At 37.7% G+C, this 11,878-nt stretch overlaps 1 protein-coding gene across 1 annotated transcript; it reads left to right on the forward strand.

Annotated features, from left to right (window-relative positions):
* Positions 1-7,175: 7,175 nt before the first annotated feature.
* On the forward strand, positions 7,176-10,890 carry LOC111885261 (uncharacterized). Its single transcript, XM_052770971.1, has 4 exons — positions 7,176-7,558; positions 7,797-7,860; positions 10,501-10,561; positions 10,741-10,890. Exons 1-4 carry the CDS (start codon positions 7,516-7,518, stop codon positions 10,888-10,890), a joined length of 318 nt encoding a protein of 105 aa, XP_052626931.1. The 5' UTR covers positions 7,176-7,515.
* The last annotated feature ends 988 nt before the right edge of the window (positions 10,891-11,878 follow it).

The following is an 11,878-nucleotide window of genomic DNA, read 5'->3' on the forward strand; positions in this document are numbered from 1 at the left end:
TTCCTTCTCGAAAATCTCAATCTTCAGCTGAACAAAAAGGGAAACAGAAGGTTTCAGTGTCTAAATCTGAGTCTAAACCGAACGCACCTAATCCTAATAAAATCAAAGTTTTTACCATCAAATAGAAAGATGAAACAACTCTAATTAAACGAACATATTTTGTTGACATCTCTATTACTATTCCTGTTCTTGTGAAAGGCTCACGAGGACCCAAGAAACTTTGGGTTCCTAAATCTGCTTAATTTTTGCAGGTTATAAGTGACGAGCAGTTTGACGAGGAATGGTACATCGACAGTGGCTGCTCACGTCACATGACAGGGAGGAAAGATGAGCTCAGGGAATACAGGTCTCTTACAAATGGTGGCAACGTTAAGTTTGGAAATAACTCCTTCGGCACCATAAAGGGATACGGAATGATTACTAATGGTGATTTTACTATAAGGAAGGCGGCATACGTGGAAGGACTACAACACAACCTCATCAGTGTATCTCACCTTGTTGGAGGTACAGGTCTCAAAGTCTCATTCGACGATGAAGGTTCTGAAATTATTGAGAAGAAGACGAAGAAAGTAATTCTCAAATCAGAGCGTAAGGGTGAAATGTTTCCTCTAAACCTCAAACCCATCAAAGGAAACCCAGCTATATGCCTGTTATCAAAAGCACAATCTGACGAAAGCTGGTTGTGGCACCGAAGACTCTCTCATCTTAACTTTAAGGACATCAACAAACTTGTCACTGGAGGTCACGTTCGAGGTCTTCCACTGCTCAAGTTCGATAGAGACCATCTATGTGCTGCATGCGAAATGGGGAAGCAGAGTCGTCAAAGTCATCCATCTATAATAAACACGAAAGTTGTTGAACCACTCGAATTACTTCATATTGATTTGTGTGGTCCATCATCTATCGAAAGCATCGGTGGTAGCAAGTATATTCTTGCTATTGTTGATGACTTTTCACGATTTACATGGGTGTTCTTTCTAAAGCTGAAATCTGAAGCGACTCATAAGCTGAAAGTGTTCATCAAGCAGATTGAAGTACAGCTCAAGAAGGTCGTTCGCAACATTAGGAGCGACAATGGTCTGGAATTCAAAAATAGAGAATTCGAAGAATTCCTGGCGGAAAAGGGAATTAGTCACAACTTCTCAGCTCCCTACACTCCTCAACAAAACGGGATTGTCGAAAGACGAAACCGATCTTTGTGTGAAGCCGACCGAACCATGCTAAGTTTCGCTTCCTTACCTCTTTATTTTTGGGCTGATGCTATTTCTGCTGCTTGTTTTACACAGAACAGGTCATATCTCAACAAGCGATTCTCGCTCACTCCTTATGAGATTCTCAACAACAGGAAGCCCAATGTGAAGTTTTTCCATGTGTTCGGTTCTAGGTGTTTCATTTTCAATTCCAAAGAACACCGAAACAAGTTCGATGTCAAAGCTGACGAAGGGATATTTCTGGGATATTCTCTCACTTCTAAGGCGTACAGGGTTTTAAACAAGCGTTCAAAGAAAATTGAAGAGACTTACTACGTAACCTTCGATGATAGCTATGTCAAAAGGCTAAAGGCTAGTGAAAACACTACAGGGGAAATCTTTCCTCTAACTGGCCAGGTTACGGTCTCGATCGCTAATCTATATGAGAAGTTTCTGGAGCTATTCGACGAACCAGAGAAAGCCACTCTCTCAGAAGCAGGCGCAACAAATAATAAAGTAGATCACATGAGGCATATTGTCGAAGAAGCTGCAAGGAGAATAAATGAAGGAGGATCAATCTCTGACGAACCTCTATCACATAATACTTCAGTCGAGGGGGAGAATCAACCATCGTCAACTCAGCCGACCTCACAAGTTGAGGGGGAGCCAAGCACTTTGCCAACCGAAAGCACGTCACCAACCGAAAGTGCCACACCATCCGAAGGTGCATCAACGTCTGAAAACTCCACACCTCAAGAAACCTCTGAAGCTCAAAACATTCCTGAAAGCTCATCTATCGAGGGGGAGCATGCTGACATGTCTTACGACGATGAAAGCCAGTCCGAACCAGAAGAAATGATAAACGCTGAATTAGATCCAACCTTTGATCCAAACTACCCTCCTCTCACCAAATGGACCAGGGATCATCCTATTTCTCAAGTTGTTGGTGATGTATCTGAAAAAGTTCTGACTCGATCACAACTCAAGGCAAAACAGACTTCCTTGTTTTCTAAAGTCAAATTCTACATGTTTAACTCATTCGTATCAAAAGTTGAACCAAAGACAGTTAACACTGCTCTTGATCACTCCGATTGGGTTCAAGCAATGCAAGACAAACTGAACAAATTTGAAAGGAACAAAGTCTGGCGCCTCATTCCAACTCCTCCAGGAGCCTCGGTTGTTGGTCTCAAATGGGTCTTTAGGAACAAAATGGACAAGGAAGGAAACGTCATAAGGAACAAAGCTAGACTAGTAGTCAAAGGATATTGTCAAGAGGAAGGGATTGATTATGAAGAGACTTTCGCTCCTGTAGCTAGGCTTGAATCCGTCAGAATATTCCTTGCCTATGCTGCCCACAAAAACTTTGAAGTTTTTCAAATGGACGTAAAATGTGCATTTCTTAATGGAGAACTCGAAGAAACAGTGTATGTGGAGCAACCTCCTGGGTTCGTGAATGAAAAATATCCAAATCATTGCTACATTCTGGATAAAGCTGTATACGGATTGAAACAAGCTCCGAGAGCCTGGTATGAAACGCTAACTAAATTCTTAAAGATGTCTAAATTCAAACAAGGTTCGGTTGACCCAACCTTCTTTCACAAAAAGGAAGGTAACCACCTTATGATCGTTCAAATTTATGTCGATGATATCATCTTTGGGTCAACGAATCCCAGCCTAACAGCTGAATTCAGAAAGCTGATGGAGACTAAATTTGAAATGAGCTCAATGGGTCCTATTAACTTTTTCCTTGGCTTAAATATTAGACAGGGACCCGAAGGCATCTTTATCAATCAGGAAGCTTACACGAAGACTCTCCTAGCAAAGTTTGGTATGATGGGAGACTCCAAAGTCAAAGTCCCAATGGCATTCGGCACCAAGCTCACCCCATCCCTAGACAAACCGGATGTTGATATTACGCTTTATCGACAGATGATTGGCTCACTGATGTATCTCACTGCTAGCAGGCCTGACATTATGTTTTCCGTGTGTTACTGTGCTCGATTTCAGGCAAACCCACGCGAACTCATATGCTTGCAGTGAAGAACATTCTACGCTATCTCCAGCGAACCACCTCTCTAGGTCTATGGTATCCTTCCAACTCAGGCTTCTTCGTTCAAGCCTATTCGGATGCGGACCTTGGAGGTTGTGGACTCGACAGAAAAAGCACAACTGGTGGCTGCCAATTCCTTGACGGGAAGTTGGTTAGCTGGCAGTCAAAGAAACAAACGTGTGTGTCTTTGTCCACTGCAGAAGCTGAATACATTGCAGCTGCATCCTACACCTCTCAAGTGATTTGGATCCAGAGTCAACTCAGAGACTATGGACTCAATATGAAAAAGATCCCACTATATTGCGACTCTGAAAGTGCAATTAGGATCTGTCATAACCCAGTGCAACACTCCAAAACAAAACACATAGCACTGAGGTATCACTTCATCAAAGATCATGTGGAAGATGGAAACGTCGAAGTACACTTTGTTAGAACCACTGATCAACTGGTTGATGTCTTTACCAAAGCTCTTCCTGAAGCATCATTCAACAGAATATTACAAGGGCTAGGTATGATGGAATCAGAGTCAGTACCTCAAACTACCTCTCAACCTCAAACGTAAGAAGCGAAATTGACCGAACGTTCAGGTTCGGTTAGATCATCTGCACTCGCTCATCATTTCAAAGGTAGTTTTCTTGGTTGTAAATTTCATGTACAAAGTTGTTTATCTTATTGTCAAAAGTATTTTCTGATTGCATGCCTCAATTCCTTGGTTTTCTAAAATTTTCCAAAACCGAAACCTACCAAAGGTTCGGGTTCGGTTTCTCAAAATTTTCCAAAACCGAAACCTACCGAAGGCTCGGGTTCGGTTTTTCAAAATTTTCTTAAACCGAAACCAACCGAACGCTCGGGATCGGTTTTTCAAAATTTTCTTAAACCAAAACCAACCGAACGCCCGGGTTCGGTTTTTCAAAATTTTCTTAAACCGAAACCAACCGAACGCTCGGGTTCGGTTTTTCCAAAATTTCTCTCAACCGAAACCGACCGAACGTTCGGGTTCGGTTACCAAATTTTCCAAAGTTTTTTTTTATCTTTCTAAATCTTATTTTTTTTCTTTTTTTTAATTTAATTTTTTTTTATATCAAAAACTCCAAAAATATTTTTTTATTTTATTTGTGTGTTCGTTCGTCTATGGGGATAAAAAATTGCTTGATTAGTTAAGTGTCCCTAGAAGCATGCTGCTGTATGTGTCCCAAGCCTCATAAGATTTTGAATAATAGCCTTAATGACTTCGTATAAACAAACCTTGTCTTCCCAATTAGGTTATCACATTTATTCTAATCATGAGCTACCTCACACTCTTCTCACATGAGATAAGAGTTTTCTGCTTGGTCCTTATTTTCGCAGCAGAGGTACTTTAATTTCATACACCATCTCCATTACATTTGTTTCATCAACGTAACCCTTGAGACTCTCAGAATTTACCACTGAGGTTTATGGTTACACAACAACTGTGTTTATGATCTCAGTTTCGTGCCACTACGAGCTGAGTGAAACCCAAAATTCAACACCAAATCTGAATTGACGGTGAACAATAAATTTGCTTAAGTTTTCACCAAAGAATTGACGGATGTATCTTACTGAAATCTCAAATTTTTATTTTTGTATGATTCCTATGAAATTGTTAAACACCCTAACATTTCTTCCCTTGGGATCCAGTTTTTAATTTTTTTTTTGAGATTTTCTATTTTCCAAGGCACTTTAAAATTAATTCCTACCTACTTGTTCAACAGACTACACCGGTCTCACAAGTACTTTGTTCACTTTCTATCTTATTTCAAGATTAGAACTGTTGAATCAAAGCTAAAGCCACCCTAAGGAGCCTAATTAAAAGAAGCCTTTCAACACTTCTTAATAAGTGTTTGATCGTAATTCAACGGGACACCACACTAACACTTTAAGGTCTCTCTTGACTTTGAAGGAAGAGATTCGTGCCCGGGATCATTTGTTTCGTGTCATTATTGACATCACATTTATTCCTAAAAAGAGTTGCTTTACTTCTTTTCTTTTTTACACTCTTAGCACGAAAATCTCTGATTTTCCACTATTCTGGTACTAATAATTACAGGCTGTATTATTGCTTTGGTGGTTAATTATCGAGTTGTGATCAAAGATCATCCACGTGGGAAATTAATTCACAAGATTCCATTTAAAAGATAACATTAAGGGTTGCTGACTCAGGCGGGAGATCAAAAGATTAAATTTCAAACGACGGTTAAAAAGGGACGCGTGCGAATTTGAAACGCCCATTCTTTTACTGACATAATGGACGCGTGTGCGAATTTCAAGCGGTTCCTCTCTGGCACTTAAAGGCGCGTGTGGATTTGAAACGGTTTGTTCTGAAACGGCGCTTGTTGGGCGGCGTGTTCCTAGGAATCTGACACTCTCTCTCCTACGTGATCATCGCATGCCTTAACTATCACGCATCTGTCATTCCGGAAAACCTTTTCATATTTCCATAGAAGATTTGAACCGATTTTTCTCTCTCCTTTCACCCACTATAAAAGGCAGTCTACACTCCCATTTACCTCTTTACTGCATCCGAATTTCCAAGAGAGCAAAAAATTCCCTAAAGCTTTCCTGTTCATCTTCTTCTTCCTACCTTCAACAATGGCAGAATCATCCTCAGTCCATGGCACCTCCAACATTCTTCCCATTCGCCCTCAACAGTGTTTGGTGATTGACCTAACCCCTCTAGCGTACGATTCCTATATGTCTCCGATCATCGAGTGCCTGAAGTACTCACAAATCGCTCCTTCACTTTCTAGGGTTGAGTCTGTGCCCATGGAGCTCCTATCGCAGGTGTATGCGACTGCACATTACGATAAAGCAGTCGATACACTACAAGAAAAAAGGCCTTTTACGACGCGCAAAACACGACGCTCTTTGATTTATGTTACGCATTAGAGAGCGACATTAAAAAAGTGTCATCTCTTCAAAAATTTTAAGGATTTAGGTCGCGCATTACTGAGTGCCCTTAAATTAGTGTCTGGTGTAAAAATATTAAAAACACGGAGGGCACCTATAATAAAAAGAGCGTCCTCTACAAATGTCGCTTTATAATTTTAATAAACGCGCCTCCTTGATAGGTAAGGGGGGAAACTAAATCCCCCAAAATTTTGAACACCCGCTTCCTCTTCCTCTCTGCTCTCTACCCTCCAAAATCGACTTCATTCTCTCCCTTCTTTCTCTCTGCAAACCCCTTCCTCTCCGATCGACTTTCACTTCCTTCTATGTGCAAACCCTAATCAAACATAACACATTTGAAATAGTAATGGTGTTGTGACTCCTCAGGCTAGAACATCGGCGACTACACACCTATCAAATAATATCTCTCATACTCGTCATAGAAGAATGACATATATCACCATTGGTACATAAGATTAGATATCAACTCCTCAGGCTCACCGTTCCACCTCTTCCCCACCCTAATACATTTACTAAGACTCCTCAGGTTTACAAGCCCAAGGTTTGATTGCACTAAGGTATGAAAAGGACGCTTCTACCCTGCCCTATTTCTTCAGTCATTCAACAAATAAGGGGGCACGCAATTTCTCATTCATATCTCGACTTCATCTTCTCAATCAAGAAAAAGGATTATGATTTTTCCCTAAATGTGCGATTTCATCTAGTATTGTCAATTTCTACTTTATGCCTCTGATTTTTTCCTGTATCTACTTCTCATCTCTGTAAACAACTTTATTTCACGTTTCAGCTTATAGCTATTGGCTTAGAACTAGCTGCTGTTTGGGAAGCTATCTATCAACCACATGTAACAGGTATCCAATTATTAATATATACAACTAGGTTACAAAAATAACTTCTTAAAATCAAGAACCAACTATTTAAACTAACGTTATATAGTCTCTTATATGTGATGTAAATAAGCTATTGAGGTAGTTTTTGATCAATTTTAATTCTTTTTTTTTCTAGCTATTGAGCCAATTCAAGATTACAAAGAGAGATGGGGTTTGTCATTTTGTTTTCAGTTTTAGTCTTAAGTTCGTATTCCTACCCTTATATGTTAACTTATTTGCTGAATTATATGTTTTGAAAAGAAGAATGGAGTTGTATGCTCTCAAAGTGGTGATAATTCCAATAAATAGATCAAAAAAGAAAGGGGAGGAGCTATGCACTCCAACTGTTTGACGAAATGCTTGAAAGAGCCATCTCACCTAAGTCAGACCTTATAACATCACCTGACGTACACATGACTGTGAATTTATGGCCCTCACTAGAAATTTACTCTTTTGCAGTTTTTTACCTGCCTAGCTAATGAATATGAAAGAAGGCATATGTCAGCTTCCTCTATTGCAAGGTAATTTAATTCCATATCTATTGAGGTAGTTTTTGATCATTATGAAAGAAAGTAACAAATTCATTTTCAATCTATTCATTAAAGTGTAAATAAGCTTACTAAGATAAAAAATGATAAAAAATTAATGCTAATGTTACCTCACCACAGGTCAACTCTATTTTATAAATTTTAACTTATAAGTCAAACTTTCCATTTATGTGATTGTACACTCACTTTTCACTTTCTATTCCTCTATCAGACATTAAAGTGCTTGGGTCAATTTGTTCAGAACTTTCAAAGCCTAACAAAAAGTCAGTTCATGGGTAAGTTTGTCTTTTTTTTCATTGTCCCCCTTTTCCAAATCAGCTCTGTTATTGTTCATAAAGCTTAAAAAGACTGCTTTTTCCCAGAGGTTTTGGTTCCATTATGGCAAACATTCTTCTAAAAAAAACTGAATTTTTTAACACATGATCATGAGACAAGTATCTTTTTAACACATGATTTTATATAATAATAATACTAGAAACCAGCCCATCCAGCATGTCGTGAAGCTGAATTACTTTCTTTGTTTTTGAACTCCTCCCCATAACTAGAACGCCCGGAATTAGTGGTGATGATAGGGATATTAGGTGTTGTGTTTACCTGAGAGTGAGAACTAGCAGAGGCAGGAACCGTTGTGAAGCTTTCTTCTCCAAAACCCCATCTGGTGGTGCGGCCTTCAGCTGCTTGCTTGTTCTGGTGCCCATTGTTTCTTATAATCTTATTCTAATAGATTTGGAGTTTTTTGTGGGATTCTCCTCAGGAAATGCCTGCCATGAATTTTGTTCATGGGAATCTTTATCAAATAATCCCTTTTCAACCTCCCAAACTCTTCCATCTTTCACTTTCTGCTATTAAAACTAAACAAACAAATTAATACCATTCTTTTTGCCTATAAGAAACCAACTGAATTGAAGAGGAGTAACCTAATGTTAACGGTACAAACATGAAAAAGAAACAGCCCCATAAAGTTGTGTAGATTAAGTGTTTTACCCATTAACTCTATTAAGTAAAAAAGAAGCACGTTAGTGTCTCTTTATGCAAGCTTAACCTTAAAGCTTAACCTTATCTTAAACTTAAAGCTTCTTACTGCTCCTAAGTTAATTTACATTTATGCCCTTTGTTTTCTTTTTCATTACATACAACAATGAAGTAACTGATGTCTGTTTCTTTCTACTCATACATATGTCTAGTTCACCATAAAACTCCTTCATTGTAGCAATATCTTTTTTCCTTTCCTCTTCAAGTGCTTCTTTCTCCTCCTGAAGTTCAGTTACTTTCTTCAACATATCTTGTCCTCGTTTATTCTCTTTAAGTATTTGCTTACGAAGAGACTCCAACTCCAAATCTGACATTTCCACTTGCGTTCCCAACCTTGAAACATTACTTTTCAAAACTTCAATTTCATTTCTTGATGCTTCAGCACAAAGTCTATGATCCTCATTGTTTTGAATTTGATTGTTGTTGTTGTGCTCTGGGATTTTTATTAAATCAGCCATACTTCTATCTGAAAGTGAACCCATTGACCAATATGTGTTTGATCTTTGTTTTTGATGAGGTTTTGAGTTCCTTGAAACAGTTGTATTTTGATTAACATTAAAAAGCAATCTATAAGAAAAATCCAAAACGGGTGGCTATGATTCTGTTTTCCATCAGATCTATAGTCATATTGTAAAAATCATACCTTGAGCTATAGAACTCAAACGGACCCCAAACCAGTTCCCAAAGTTCACAAATTGAGTTGGCTAACTTTCTTAAGCAGCCCAACTTCACTGGTAAGGACGTTATCTATGTGCAAGAATGGAATGTTTGCTGTTAGGTCTGATCCGGGTCTGTTCTGATATGTCATTTTGTTTTCATCATTTATAAGGCTTGGAAAAGGATCCAGAGTGATTCCAAGTTTCTATATGTTCCTGATATTATGAATTTAAGATCTGGAGCAGATGGGGTGTTATTTCCAATTATAAATTGGTTAGAATTGATCCAGACTCCAGATCAGTGGGCAGTCACCAGCTTTTACTAGTGTTGTGATTGTCCACAATGTGAATTTTATATCCAGAGCTTGGGAAATGCTTTTCATTCAATTCCAACTCTGAGACTTTCATTTGTATGTCCTTTACTTCTCTGAATTTTGGTTTGGACGAATTCTACTCACAAGTTGGGTAGAATTGGCCAACCTCACTTGACTGTCTTGTTGGAGATAGAAGTGATACACCTTTTTGTAAAATTCATATTTAATTCATCCTTTGGAGTTAGAAGGAGTTCTTTATAGTTCTGGAATCCTGAACAATCATAGTTTTCTATAAAATTTAGTTAAAGCTATGTTTCTGTTTTAGATTTTGGAGTAAATCCGTTTTGAACAGCAGGTCTGTTTTAGAGACCTTGCTGTGATTACTCTTTTCTCAACTCATAGCTTCATTACTTCTCCTTTCTAACCTTTAGTCCTTCTAAGATGGGTTTTAAAAGTTTAAAATTTTTGCAAGTGTGCTATTGAAAATGATTAGCTGTACAGCTCTTTGTTGTATCTCAGTATTTATTATAAACTCACTTGCTGAATATTGCCCATATCTGGTTTTGTAATTCGGGATCTGGTGGTTGAGAGTGCATCAAAATCTTTGCGTATGTTGAGAGAAGAATGGATATTATTGGAGTCCTGTAGAAACAAAAAAAAATAGATGATGATCACAAAAGAAAACATAGATGTATAGAAATAGAAATACTCACGATACAGTAAGAAGCTTCTCATGTATAATGACAAAAATGTCCTTTGGGCTACACCCAGGTCGTCTGGCCAAAAGATGGCTGTATTCTCCAAGCAGATAAGCACTAACCTGCATAATGACATCAGCATACAGTTGTCTATATTTGTGTAGGAAATATAAGATATAATCTACATACCTTCACCATTGTCTCATGTATTGCAGGCTTATCAAGATATTCTCTAGCTTTGAGAGCTGCATAAGGCTAATGATTAAAAAAAGAAAAGTGAGTCAGTAGTAAGTCCTATGAACTTTAATAATGCAGATACCAATCTACATTCTACAATACCAAATTAATTAGAATATTCATGAATCATAATGGAGATTCTAAAGATCATCATCCAAATGCACCAAAATTTAGAGTAAGATCGAACCACTATTAATGAAGGTATTCTACTGGGCTAGGATGCTTGTTGTTTGGATATGGAGCCATGGAAGAACTTGGACCCTTCCGTGTTAACAGTGATGGAAAAACACTCTACCCCAACCACTATGCATGGAACAATGGTAACAAAAATTCCTTTAATTACTATGTCTCATTCACATCACTTATAATCTTAGTCCCTGTCTTGCTGGTGCATGTCTGACCCTATAAAACCTTTGCTTTTGAGGTACTAACTGTTTTCTCCTGGAATTTTTTTTGCCTGAGATTTTTTGCTACCAGCTATCCCTTCGGGACCACTCTTATGTATTATGTTAAAAGCACCAATTCAGAAATTTGCTGATTATGTAAGTCAGCTTTCCTCTTCCTTTTTGCTTTTTATTATTTATGCACCCTTATGCCACAAATCTCTTTATTTATAATACTAAATATGCAACCATCCATTATTTTACTCCTAACTTGTTGTATAATTCATTCATGTCAGCTGCATATATGTTGCATAAAATAAATTGGTAAAAGTAGACATGTGAATTATGCATCTGTTATCTCAAATCTTACATTTATTTTTATTTCTGTTATTGTTTTTTCCAGCTTTTAGGTGTTGGTGTCAAGCTTGTTGGCAATACAGTGTGGAGTACCCTCTTTCATCAATTCTTAATAGTGATGTCACGTGAGAAATCATTTTTCTTTTTGTTAAACAAGTCTTTATTATCATGTATTAGGTCATACCATGGGTAAAAACAGCCTTGCCCCTGGTTCCGGGGTTGTCACAAAATACTTGACTTTTTAACTTTGTTTGTGGTTTCATTTAGTAATAATCCTTCTGAGGGGGTGTTTGTTGGGCTGCTTCTTTCAATGTCATTAACAACAGTGGTAAGTAAAATCTTACTACTATGAACCTCTTTTGCTTAAACCTACCTTATTGACCTGTAGCTGATTAAACATTAAATTAATTATGCAGGTTTTGAAGTTTTTGATGGAAAAGAATAGTGTTAATGCTCTTCATAGAAAAGTATGTTGGTATTTTAGGAAATTTGGCTAATAATTTAGTTAATTATATAAAAAATGTTGAAATCTTACATTTGTCTACTATTGGAATGATTATTTGTAGTATTACATTTGTCTACTATTCGAATGATTATTTGTATAACATTAACTTTT

The sequence above is a fragment of the Lactuca sativa genome, chromosome 4, assembly GCF_002870075.4.
Source record: "Lactuca sativa cultivar Salinas chromosome 4, Lsat_Salinas_v11, whole genome shotgun sequence".
NCBI lineage: Eukaryota > Viridiplantae > Streptophyta > Magnoliopsida > Asterales > Asteraceae > Lactuca > Lactuca sativa.

Excerpts from the sequence above, each read along its gene's own strand:
- LOC111885261 (XM_052770971.1), top strand. The coding sequence starts at position 7,516 with ATGAATATGAAAGAAGGCATATGTCAGCTTCCTCTATTGCAAG. Across the intron at positions 7,559-7,796 it reads TCAGCTTCCTCTATTGCAAG|ACATTAAAGTGCTTGGGTCA; the intron begins GTAATTTAATTC and ends TTCCTCTATCAG. Across the intron at positions 10,562-10,740 it reads TAATGATTAAAAAAAGAAAA|GATGCTTGTTGTTTGGATAT; the intron begins GTGAGTCAGTAG and ends CTACTGGGCTAG.